General features: G+C 38.7%; 1 protein-coding gene across 1 annotated transcript in view; it reads right to left on the bottom strand.

Annotated features, from left to right (window-relative positions):
* SGCD (sarcoglycan delta) overlaps positions 1–12,078 on the bottom strand; it is a 414,336-nt gene that overhangs the window by 385,180 nt on the left and 17,078 nt on the right. Inside the window, exon 2 of the mRNA XM_068536277.1 lies at positions 2,597–2,785. Coding sequence (XP_068392378.1) covers positions 2,597–2,785 — 189 coding nt within the window. The remainder of the gene's footprint in view (positions 1–2,596; positions 2,786–12,078) is intronic.

Genomic DNA, 12,078 nt, shown 5'->3' with positions numbered 1-12,078 from the left:
TCTTTACTCTCCATTCTACTGCCCTAACTACAGTCTTCTCCTATTTTATATTACAATACAGAAGGTTTTCTACTTTAAAGCTTTTGAAATACAAAATAAAAACATCACAGAACATGCATATCGACAAAGGACAACTATGGTCCCTTGGATTTAAGACCGAACAAGACTCAGGACACCTTTCAGAGCCCCAAACTCTGAGAAACTTTCTCCATTATATTGCATCCTCACTTGAGCAAGTATCTAGACTACAAATCTGATCACATCTTTCTCTCTCTGCTGCTTAAAATACTTCTCTGAAGTCTGCTTGTTGTCTATAAAGTAAGTCCAAGTTCAAAAAGTGTTTACCTACTCTGATTCAGAAGTAGAAGCTAATGTGCTCCAATATTCTAGAACATATTATCTTAGACCCCTACAATCCCATGGAAACTGACCTGTATCATCTTCCAAACTTAATATTGCAATACAGAAGCTTAGTTTCCTAGCGTTTACTGCAAGTATTAAAATGTGAGCCATTCTCCATCATTAAAAAGCCTACAAATAATAAATGCTGGAGAGGGTGTGGAGAAAAGGAAACCCTCCTATACTGTTGGTGGGAATGTAAGTTGGTACAGACACTATGGAGAACAGTATGGAGGTCCAGCAAAAAATTAAAAATAGGGTCACCATAAGATCCAGCAATCCCACTCCTGGGCATATATCCAGACAAAACTATAATTCAAAAAGATACGTGTGCCCCTATGTTCATAGCAGCACTATTTAAAATAGCTAAGATATGGAAACAACCTAAATGTCCACTAACAGATGAATGGATAAATAAGATGCACATATATACAATGGAATACTACCAAACCTTAAAAAAGAATGAAAGAATGTCATTTGCAGCAACATGGATGGACCTAGAGATTATAATACTAAGTGAAGTCAGAAAGAGAAAGACAAATACCATATATTATCACTTGTATGTGGAATTTAAAATATGATGGAAATGAACCTATCTATGAAACAGAAAAAGACTCACAGACATAGAGAACAGACTTGTGGTTGTCAAGGGGAAGGGAGTCGGGGACGGATGGATTGGGAGTTTGGAGTTAGCAGATGCAAACTAGTATATACAGAATGTATATAGAATGGATACAAAACAAGGTCCTACTGTATAGCATAAGGAACTATATTCATATCCTGTGATAAGCCACAATGGAAAAGAATGTAAAAAAGAACATATATATATGTATAACTGAATCTCTTTGCTCTACTGCAGAAATTAACACAACATTGTAAATCAACCATACTTCAATAAAAAAAATGAGCCATTCTGATGCATTGTTTCTAACCATGGTTTACAGAATCCTCAAGAGTCAAGTACCAATAGCTCCTCCCACGAGTGAAGAATGGAGGCCCACGGAAAAGAGATGCAGCCCTTGCTATGCTCAAAGTTCACTCTGCCTGGGAAACACACATAAAAAGTATTATCTGGAGTGATCCGTATAATAATAAATACATAAATGGGGCTACAGAAGCATGAAGGAGGGGTTGTACCAGGCACAAAAGATGGAGAAAAGCAGCCCAAGAAGGAGAAATGGCCTGAATAAAGGCAGGAAAGTTTATCTATGCACAGGGTGTTAAGGATAAAAATAAACTTTATAATTCAGGAAAGGCATATATTTGGATTTTCTATTCTATTTTGAATTTTCACATGAAAACCTTACTCTTAATTGCGTTATAGTCACGTTTCCTTATCAAACAGGAGTTCTTTTTATTGCCAATGTAATTACTTACTTCTGCCATCACAAGAGGAAAGGCAAGTGTTTTCAGGGCAGCAGATTACTGCCCACTATGCCATCACTAATAAGAGAAATTATAATATTTATACTGTTATAATCTCCAGGAAAGCTCTAGGGAAAAACCTCAGAATAACTCCAGAAATCATTTTGCCAGGATTTTCTTTTCATTTGAACTTCAACAAGTAAATGTCCAATCTGTAGAGTGGTCCTAAGTGCAAGAAATTCTTCAAAGCAGCATAAACACAAATTCTTTTAAAAAAAATGTAACATGGCTACACTCTCGTTTCCATTCTACGCAAGCAGTAGGAAAGGGAACTGCCATCCTGAAAATTGAGGAACTGCTCTATTAACCATAGTAATGAGCTACCAGGTGTAAACAGACAGTGATAATTCCAAAGACTAATTTTACTCTGATGTTTCAACCCCTAGCTCACAAAAACTTTCTTAATCACTACTAAAATTTGGGAAAACTTACTACTTTGGACTCTATCCCATCTTTCTCCTTGGATTATTTACTCAAAGTACTCATAAGCTACAGATTACAGAAACACAGTTATCAAAATAGAAGGAAAGCATACATGATGGATCATAAAGGAAGGAAAATGCCTCAAAAGTGGATTACCAGCCTCTGAAGAATTGAGATCTAAAAGAAGTCAATCCCCACATGTAATCTGAACAGCAATGTTTTTTCACCAAGATACCAGCTTGCAGGTTATTTTGAATCCTATTGCCATCACTTTCCACATTTCTTTTTCTTGCCCCATGCTTTCCCTTCCCCCAAGGAAAGCTAAAGAAAACCATGTGGTTTCACTTACAATCGTGAAGTTCATGACTTTGAGAATCCAGATGGTCATGGCCAAGTTCACCAGTATTAAAATCATCAGGAGTAGGACAAAGAAATACAGGCATCTTTTCCGCCAGCCATAAATCCCCACTTTGTATACCTGTGGCCCCTCGGAGCTGGACATGGTGCCCCGGTGGTGGGTGTACTGTTCCTGAGGCATCTGAAATAAACGAGGTGAGAGAGAAGCACTCACATTAAACTGCTGAGAGAGAGAGAGGAAAAAAAAAGAATGGAAAAAAATCAACTGATGAAGAGAAATGGCTGACTGCTGTCTGTATGTTTCCACCCTCCTGACAACTCTAAAAAAAATCTGCTTCCCCTGGACAAAAGTGGCTCCTCTGCATGCTTGCATGAGCTCTCCCGTTTCATGCAGACATCTCTCATGATATGTACTGAGACAGCCACATATATATCACAGGAGGAGAGGGACCCGTAGGAAGCCAATTTCCAAATGATTATTAGAATTCCAACATCTTTGTGAGGGAGACACTCAAAGTCCTCAGGGTAAAATTTAGAATTAACCTGAGAAAATAAATTAATCCCAGCACTTCTTCATGGTGATATATAATACTACTACTTAGGCAACTGATTTGGGGGAGGGGGAAGGTAAAATTATCTCAAACGCAATCATTCTGTACCGCCAAAAAGTTAGTGGCAAAAGTAACAAATTTGATCTTCCCTCCATTCCAGAGTTCAAAGGGGTGCTGATGGGCACATAGATTAAGCCTCATTTGACTCCGGGATCTTCAAAAGGTGATAGCCTGTGCTTAAATGCTTCCCTTGACAGAGATCTCACTACCCTTTCAAGTAGTCCTTATGAGTTAGACAATTCTAATTATTATCAACACATTTATTTAATAAACATAAAAGAGGCTCAAAGTCAAGTAAGGCGTGAACATGCCTTCCAGGAGCTTGCAGGCTAATGGGGAGAACAAACTAGTCAAACAGTGATAATAGCAGAGTGAGATAAATTAGAAAAAAATATCTGCCAATATTAAGTAATATTCGAATCCCCTTTAAAGTAAGGAAGCTTTCCCAAACCCCCGCTGTTGACACAAATTATCTTTATACTAGCACTGCTAATTAGGTACCAACACAAATCTAAGTAAACTTATCACTTCTATAAAATTCTCCAACCAAAACAAGTTTTAAAATTAAATACAAACAAAGCTGCCGACGCATATCATTCAAAATGGGAAATAACTGACTACTGAGAAGAATGATGACTTGCAAAACTGAACAGCGTAATGTGGTACCAAGGGCTTTAGCACAGCATCTTCTGAGCAGAGCATCCCTACTCTGCCATGAGCCATGTGACAACGTGGCCTCTACTGCTTTTCTCCAAATGACTGCACGAGCTTTATTTTGGGATTTTTACTTCATTTGGCCCTCACGTAGGCAGACTGCATTCTCTAGGAATAAGGCCTGTCTCTGCTTATTTTCATCTTAGTCAATAGCACTTACATTAGTGATACATGGTGCCAAAGTGACCATGGTGACAAACAAAATGTCAGCCCTAAAATCATATCCTTGGTTATGAGGCCATCTTCCAGATGGTTCAGAATATACTTATTGTACGGTTTTTAGGTAATCACTAAAATGCACACATAAAATCTAAAAATCCCCCAGAGAACTCATGGCCTTTAGGCATCAGTGGAATCCCATTTGAAAAACCAAGCAAATTCTTACTTAAGGTCAACTCAAATGCTCAGTGAAGATCTACATACATCTATGTCATTCTGAACACTCTCCTAGCACCAAAATCAGGCCCTAATATGAGTATATGTTCAAACATACGTGAGTGGAATGAATATGTGAAAACAATGAATGCATAAATGATGAATGAATGAATGATTTCCTTTCCCCTGTGAAATCTGCTGCCATCTGGGTGTGTACAAAAGTTCAAGCTAAACACCAGGGGGAACTTCTTGTTTGTATCCTTGCAAATTTCCACTTCAGTCTCCCAAAGCCCTGGCTTCCCAACCAAGCAGTGAGCTTCACACTATGAAGGGATCTCAGTTGTATTACTCAGCCCCTTACAATTCTGCAGATCAGGGCTGTGTTGTAACAACATGGGAACACAGCAATGTCATCTCTCACTGACCTTTTCACACACCAAGATCAATAAGAAGGGAAAATAAATGTCTCACAAGTCTGAAGGAAATTAGGCCTTTCTTTTCCATTAAATCATATTCTGTAAATTAAGGAAATAATCACAAAATCTTAGAATCCTATTTGCAAGATCCTTTGATTCTAATCAATTAATTCTATGAGTCAGCTGACTTAAGACTAGAGAAGTTGACACACTTGTGCACGGCTCCAGGGTTTGTGGCAGGGCAAGGACAAGAATTGCAGTCTTTGACCCTTGCAGGTGTGAAGACCAGTGAGCAATTCTTGACAAATGAGTGTACAGAAGCTAGCGATATTGCCAGCACACCAGGTGCCTTTTCTCTGACATTTATCCCAACCAATGGGGGCATTACATAATTTAGCAATAAAATGGAAATGACATGGTCAATAAATATTTATCAGGCTGTGGATATGGACATCATATGTGTGATTTTTTTTCATACACAGATTATTTGAACTTGACAGATGCAATGATTATCTCCACTCCGATTCTGCGATCCTGATGTACATCAGAGGAACCTGTGGAGCTTTTAAACCATCTACACTCAGGTTAACTAAATAATAATCACAAGGAATTTTTTTAAAAGTCCCCCAGATAATCCTAAAGCGTAGACAAGGTTGCATACCACTGATCTAGAATAACGTCTCAACCCTGACAATGCAGCAGAACCCAAAACAAACTTTTAACAGATACAGAATCAAATTCTGAGCTCTACAGTGGAATTGGAAAGCTCCCCAGGTCATTCCAGGCATTTGGGACAGCTTATCTTAAAATGCCTTTTTTGCTGTTGTTGTTATTAAGCCAGATACCTCCCTGGCTGCTGCTGCTGCTTCTTTTTTTTAAATTGACTTTTATTGAAGTATAGGTGATTTACAATGTTGTGTTAGTTTCTGTTGGACAGCAAAATGAATCAGTTATACCTTTTTTTTTTTTTTTCCATAATACAACCATTTCAAGGCAAAAATCTTGAAATAAATTCTAGAGTATAAAGCAGACCAGCAGAGCTCCTTTGCTTAAAGCAAGAGTGAGGGCTTGGCCCCCCTTGAAGCATTTCTGCAGAACCTTCGGACTCTAAGAAACCACTGACTTTTCCCCCCATGTTAACTGACCAGCTGAGGAGCTCAAAGACAGTAAGGGGAAGTAGTGACCTTTCAAGCCACACAGTGAATTAGAAGCTGAGCGGGGATCAGAACCCAAATCGTCTGATACATGGTGTAGTGGCTGATTCTGTATGTCATGAGGGCCCTTGCACCTGCACCATACTTCCTGCCTACTTTAAGGAGTCACATAAAACAAAACATTCCAGTCTGCAATTCAAGGAAGGAAGGAAAGACAGAAGGAGGGAGGGAGGGAAGGAGGGAGGGAGGAAGGGAGGAAGGAGACCATTTTGTACAAACGATTATAATACAAAGTGTTGACATCACTTATATGTGGAATCTAAAAAAAAAATGGTGCAAATGAACTTATTACAAAACAGAAATGGAGTCACAGATGTAGAAAACAAACTTATGGTTACCGGGGGCGGGGGGGAAAGGAATAAATTGGGAGATTGGGATTGATATATACACACTACTGTATATAAAATAGATAACTAATAAGGGACTACTGTAAAGCAAAGTAGTCTATTACTCAATAGTCTGTAATAAACTATATGGGGAAAGAATCTAAGAAAGACTGGATATATGTATATGTATAACTAATTCACTTTGCTGTACACCTGAAATTAACACAACATTGTAAGTCAACTATACTCCAATAAAATTATTTTTTAAAAAAAGAAAAAATAATACAAAGTGTTGCCAGCCAAACAGTATGGTAACAGATACATCTGTTATAAATAATCCTTCTCGGAAAAAGAAAATTTAGATAAGCTGAGAACATTAATTTTTCTAGTCAAAAACAGAAACATGTTGAAATAATAAAAACTTAAGAGGAAAGACAGACTCCAATCTGTGTTTCTTTTTGGTCCTTCCTGGGAGAAATCTGCTGTATAGGGAATAAAGTTGAAGTTTCAGGTCCTCCCTCATCCAAGTCCCTTCCATGGCCCCGGAAGGGGCCCTAGTAGTGTATTAACAGCATCATACATTTTTGTAAAACTCAACTAAAGTAAGATGAAAAAGACCTTTTCACCTTCCCCTTATGTTGCGTGGTTTTGGAGGATTTACACGCATTTTGAAGGTCCGAATAAGAGGAAGTTGAATTGGGGGTTCACATAGTTTGGGTGCAGTGGTATGTATTTACATGGTTTGCAGACACTTCCCTGTAGAGGTACATTATGCTAGCTCCCCTCGTATAAGAATGTCTTCCAGGAATTCTCCTTCCATCCTTGGCGCCAACTCACCAAGCATGCTGTCATGAAGGTACACGACCAAAGGACACATTGCCATGTAAACATGTCCTATGATGGCCAGCACCAGAAATATGTGGGTACTAGAGGAGCCAGAAGCTAGGTGGAAATTTTTTTTCTAATCATCAGTTACATAAAATTTCAAGTGTAGAATTCAATTCTCATTGACACCCAGTCAAAACAGAAATTCTCTCCTGTCAAGAATATACTCAATGCAGCACAGAAAATAAATGTTCCCCACAGTTTTTCTTTTCCTATGGAGATCATGGAAAAGAGAATTAATCAGAATTCTTGTGTTTTCAGGTTGTGTGCACCATGTGTCTGAATTCTGTACATAAAATTGCATGCTTTTTGCTTCACAACTATCAATAATTTTAAAAAAAGTTTTACTGAAATCGGCATAGGAGACAATTATCTTTCTATTGTCTACAGAGAAAGTGGTAGCACCAAAGAGCGGTCATATGAAGAGGCAATCAAAGGATATGCCACCAAAAACCGTAGGAAAAGTATGTCAGATAGTTAATTGTTAATATTATTTTTTCTGGATTTTATGATAGGTCAGCTTTTAAAAATTAATAATTTAATTTCCTCATTCTAAGTACACAGTCATGTTTTTTTAACTTGAGTTTGTATTTCTAATTTTTTTAGTTTTTTCCTTAAATCAGTCCCACAACTTGTTCAAGCTTCGGGCTTCACCAAACCTGGAGAGTCCTCTGGTCCCGCCCATAAAGAACCCCAAGTGTACATCAAAACCTCAGTGGAATATCATCATAAGACGTCACTACCTAGCTGAGCTCAATGAGAGGTACACTTATCTATGTTCCACTGGGAGGGATTTTCAGACTTTTGAATGTGTCAGAACCACCCTGGCAAACAATAAGTGCAATAAATGCAGATTCCTAGGCTTCACGCCAAGGAATAATTCAGTAAGTCTGGGGTGCATCTGAGAAATCTGTATTTTTAACAAGCACCAAAATTGATTCTGGATATAAAAGGCCCAAGGACCACGTTTTAAGAACGTGAATTTACATCCAACACAAAAAAAGCATCCTTGGTCCATCTTTGCCTCTACTTGTGTTATTTCTCACAGGATTACCCATCTTCCTCCCGTACCCTAAATGGATGCTTTGCCATCCCTCACGTTTTCACTGCATTCCTACCCTGGAGCTTTCATTTCCATTATCCTCTTTCAGCAGTATATTGAATATTATGCTCTTTGCAGCCTTTGGTGCTTGGTTTTTAAATCTCTTTGGCATTAAACAGAATCTCAGCTTACCTTTATAATTCTCTCCACATGCTGCCTAACTTTACTCTTATTGATGCCCAGGGTTTCCAGGTCCTTGGCAAATGCTAGAGACCTCAAACTCTCATCTATCTACTGAAACGGCCCATTCAAAAATCACTAGTGATGTCCCTGATCAAAATTCAATGTACTCTTCTTAACACCCATTTTCCTTGGACCTTCTGAAGTTTTGCTCATTGCCAACTTGCCCTCCTCCCCTGGAAATTTTGTCCTTCTTTGATATTCATGACACTTCTGGCTTCTTCCTTCTATCTTAGATTACTGTCTATCTTTCCAAACTCTCCTCTCTGCCTCTTTCTCCCAAGTTCACATTATGAGTTAACGTTCTCTTTCTCCCATCTCAGAGACAATGTCCAGTGTCATACTTTCATTTTGTACTTCTATGAGAATTAAACTCAACTTACCACTTTTACTCCAGTTTCCATCTCAAAGTGGACCTATCTAAATGTCTTTCATCCGTCTCCTCTCTCATCGAATAATTATTGATTGTCAATCAAATTCCATATACTGCGGGAAGGGTCTCAAGATACCACAAGGAAGAGCTAACTTGCCTTTATGAAGCTCACAGGCTGGGTGGTGGGGGACTATGTACAGTAAATGCTTAGAGACAAAATGAAACATGTGAAGTATCTACACTGAAATATATCTGGTAATGTTAAAGAGAGCATCACAGGATGAAAAGTATTTTATATACACTCATCTAGAGAGAACTTTATAAGGATGTAACATTTATGCTGAGACTTGAAGGACGAGAAAAAGACAGGAAGGTGAAGGTAGGGGCAAAAACCAAATCTCAGGCAGAAGGAAAGCAAAGGCAGGTGCCCCAATGCAGACAAGGCCTGTGTGACTGGCTGTAATGAGTGAAGCAGAGATGGGAGTGAGATGAGGCTGAAAAGTTGACTTGAGTCAGATGATGCTGGGCCTTGGAGATTGTAGTAAGAAGTTCAGATGTTATTGAAAAGTCATTGAAAACCCACGGCAGAATCTGAAACAAGGGAGTGATAATCTGATTTATAAGAGTATAGCAATGCCTAGACCACAATAGGTGCAGAATAAATATCTGTCATTTGATGTGATTAACGCTCTTATTTTTTCCCTCCCTCTATACCAATCATGCATCAAAACATTCTCAAAAATTGAATAATTTAGCAAAAGTGAACCTTGATCAGTATAATATACTCCCTAAGACGCTTACTTTTATCTGTGGCGGTGCACCATGCAGGTAAATTTGAAAACAGAATCTTTCTAAGCAAATACACCCTCTTCTTGAGAATCACAAGACAACAGTATTTTCCATCAGTCATTGGGAACTTCTTACAGTGTCATACAACATATTTTACTGTGATATATGCCACCTCTCTGAATATATCCCAAACTCTTCCAAGTATTTAAAACTTCTTTGAACTCTAGTAGCACCTAAACAACGGATGTGTGTGTGTGTGTGTATGCATCTATGTAAGTATATGTAATTACGCATGTGTATGTATAATTATATATATATATATATATATATATATATATATATACACACACACACAATTGCATATATTTGTTCAGTGAATGAATACAAATCAAACCAATGCTAAATTGCAAAGCATATCCTCCAGTAATAAGTAAACAGCTATAAGATCAGAAGCAAAGGAATGAAAACTTACACACCTTGCCTCCGTTTCCTAAGGCACATGCAACTATGATATATTGATGTTAAGTAGGCTTAAATACAAAGCATTACTCTGCTCCTTTATGAGGCTATTTTCAGTGTTCACCTGTTCATAAACAAATCCAGTTGACTTAAAGATAATCTGGTTTTTTTGCACACAAAATGCAATAGGATTATATTTCCCAGAGAATGAATGTAGTGAAACTTTCTGTTGCTTTGCCATTAATACGGAGGAACCACCAATCATCAAGGCAATGTCATAATATAATAACCACCCATAACCATGGCTAATTAAATAGTTGCCAAGTATAACACACATGGGATTTCCAAAGAAGGTCATGCTGGATGGGCATTTTAAAAGCATGGTTTTGAGCTGTAACCTCATGGTCTCACGCATCCAAATGTTCATACTTGGGATCATGCAGCATTACAGAATCAAGGCCTTGACACTAATTTAATATGACAATCTCAAGGAAAGGATCCATTTTTATGACTTGGACTTGTGAAGAACTTCCTCCTAGGCTGTGTGGCCTGGTTTCACTTCTGTCTCTGCTCACACCACCAAGACCTCAATGACTCTGCTACCTGAAGGTTTCTCCAACGGCCTCACAAATGTCCAACATCAGTCACAGAAGCCATACGATTTGCACAAAGCCCATGCTCGCTATAAAGTGTTTACAAAGATCCTTGAGCCAAGCCCAGCCTAAGTGGTACCTGGACCCTGTAGCTGTTGCCCCTCTAATTTAGGAAGTCACATTAAATGCCCAGCTTAAGGCTCTCCCACACTGACCTTCAAAATGTTAAATCCCACTACTTTGACACGACTTTGACATCTTAACACAGAAACCAGCCTCATCATACTCAAGTGGTCATACCCATGTTCACTCCCCTTCCTAAATCTGGTTAGGTACCAAATAGTTACTGGAAAATCTTATAGTGCCCTCCTTCCTACATTTTATCAGTTGATATTAGGATGATGGAAGGTCTTGGGGCAGAAACATACACAGCTGGCACATTTCATGAGGCTAAACACCTATTCTAGAATAATACTGTTAGAACCATCACTTTCTGTCTGCGTTGTGTTTTTGTTTCAGCTGGATTCTTCTTCAGGAGAAGAACAGATGTTTTCTTTATTTCCTCCCCAAATAAAAGAGATATCTAGAAACAGTTACAGTATCTTCATTATCAGTCTGCTGTGCAAGAATGCATTATGTTTTGAGGGATGATTAAAAAACAATCAGTAAACCTTCTAAAGACACATCAATGTTATCAAGTTTCTTGATGATTTTTCTCTGGAGCCTATAAAATTTTATGGGCCATGATCCACTCTACTAATAGGGCTGAGGACAAGGAGGCATTGGCAGGCATTTTATTAAGGCTTGCTAGACTCTTCTACCCACTAGGCTTCATAATGTCTTGTTCCATAAGGGGACTTATGGGAGTGATAATGAGTGCAATCCTCTGTACAGTTACATACCGTGGGGCAAAGAAACGTGGCAAAGCACAGACTTGGCTGTGGAGGAAACCCCAATCGCAAGCTCTTTTTTAAACAGAAAAAAAAACTTTGACCATCTACTATGTGCCAGGTACCACAGCAGATCCTGGATATATCTAGGTCTTCAAAAGGAAGAGTAAGATACTTCTGTTTTCATCAAGCTTGTATATTAATGAGAGAAATGGACAGTAAACAAGTAAATGGATGAAACCACTAGAACTAAAGTTAGGTGGGAGGAAGGAAACAAAGAAGGTTCCATGACAGAGAGTAGAGGGTGACCCACACTGGTCATGGAAGGCCAATCTGACCAAATGACAATTAAGGTGAGACCTAGAGGTAGAACAGGTTTTCCAGCAGAGGAAAGAGCAAGCACTTCGGCCTTAAGAGAATCCTCAAGTTTAAGCAGGATGGCGAGCAGGGTGGGCACTGAATGAGCTCAGAGGAAAGGGTAAAGGAGGGCTTTGCAGAGAGAAGCTGTGGACTAACTACACTCTGCCTTACAGGTTGTGGTAAGAGT

The sequence above is a fragment of the Eschrichtius robustus genome, chromosome 2 (genome assembly GCF_028021215.1).
Source record: "Eschrichtius robustus isolate mEscRob2 chromosome 2, mEscRob2.pri, whole genome shotgun sequence".
In the NCBI taxonomy this organism is placed as follows: domain Eukaryota; kingdom Metazoa; phylum Chordata; class Mammalia; order Artiodactyla; family Eschrichtiidae; genus Eschrichtius; species Eschrichtius robustus.
Note: the sequence above shows the minus strand (reverse complement) of the source record. Positions and strands in the feature narration are given on the sequence as shown.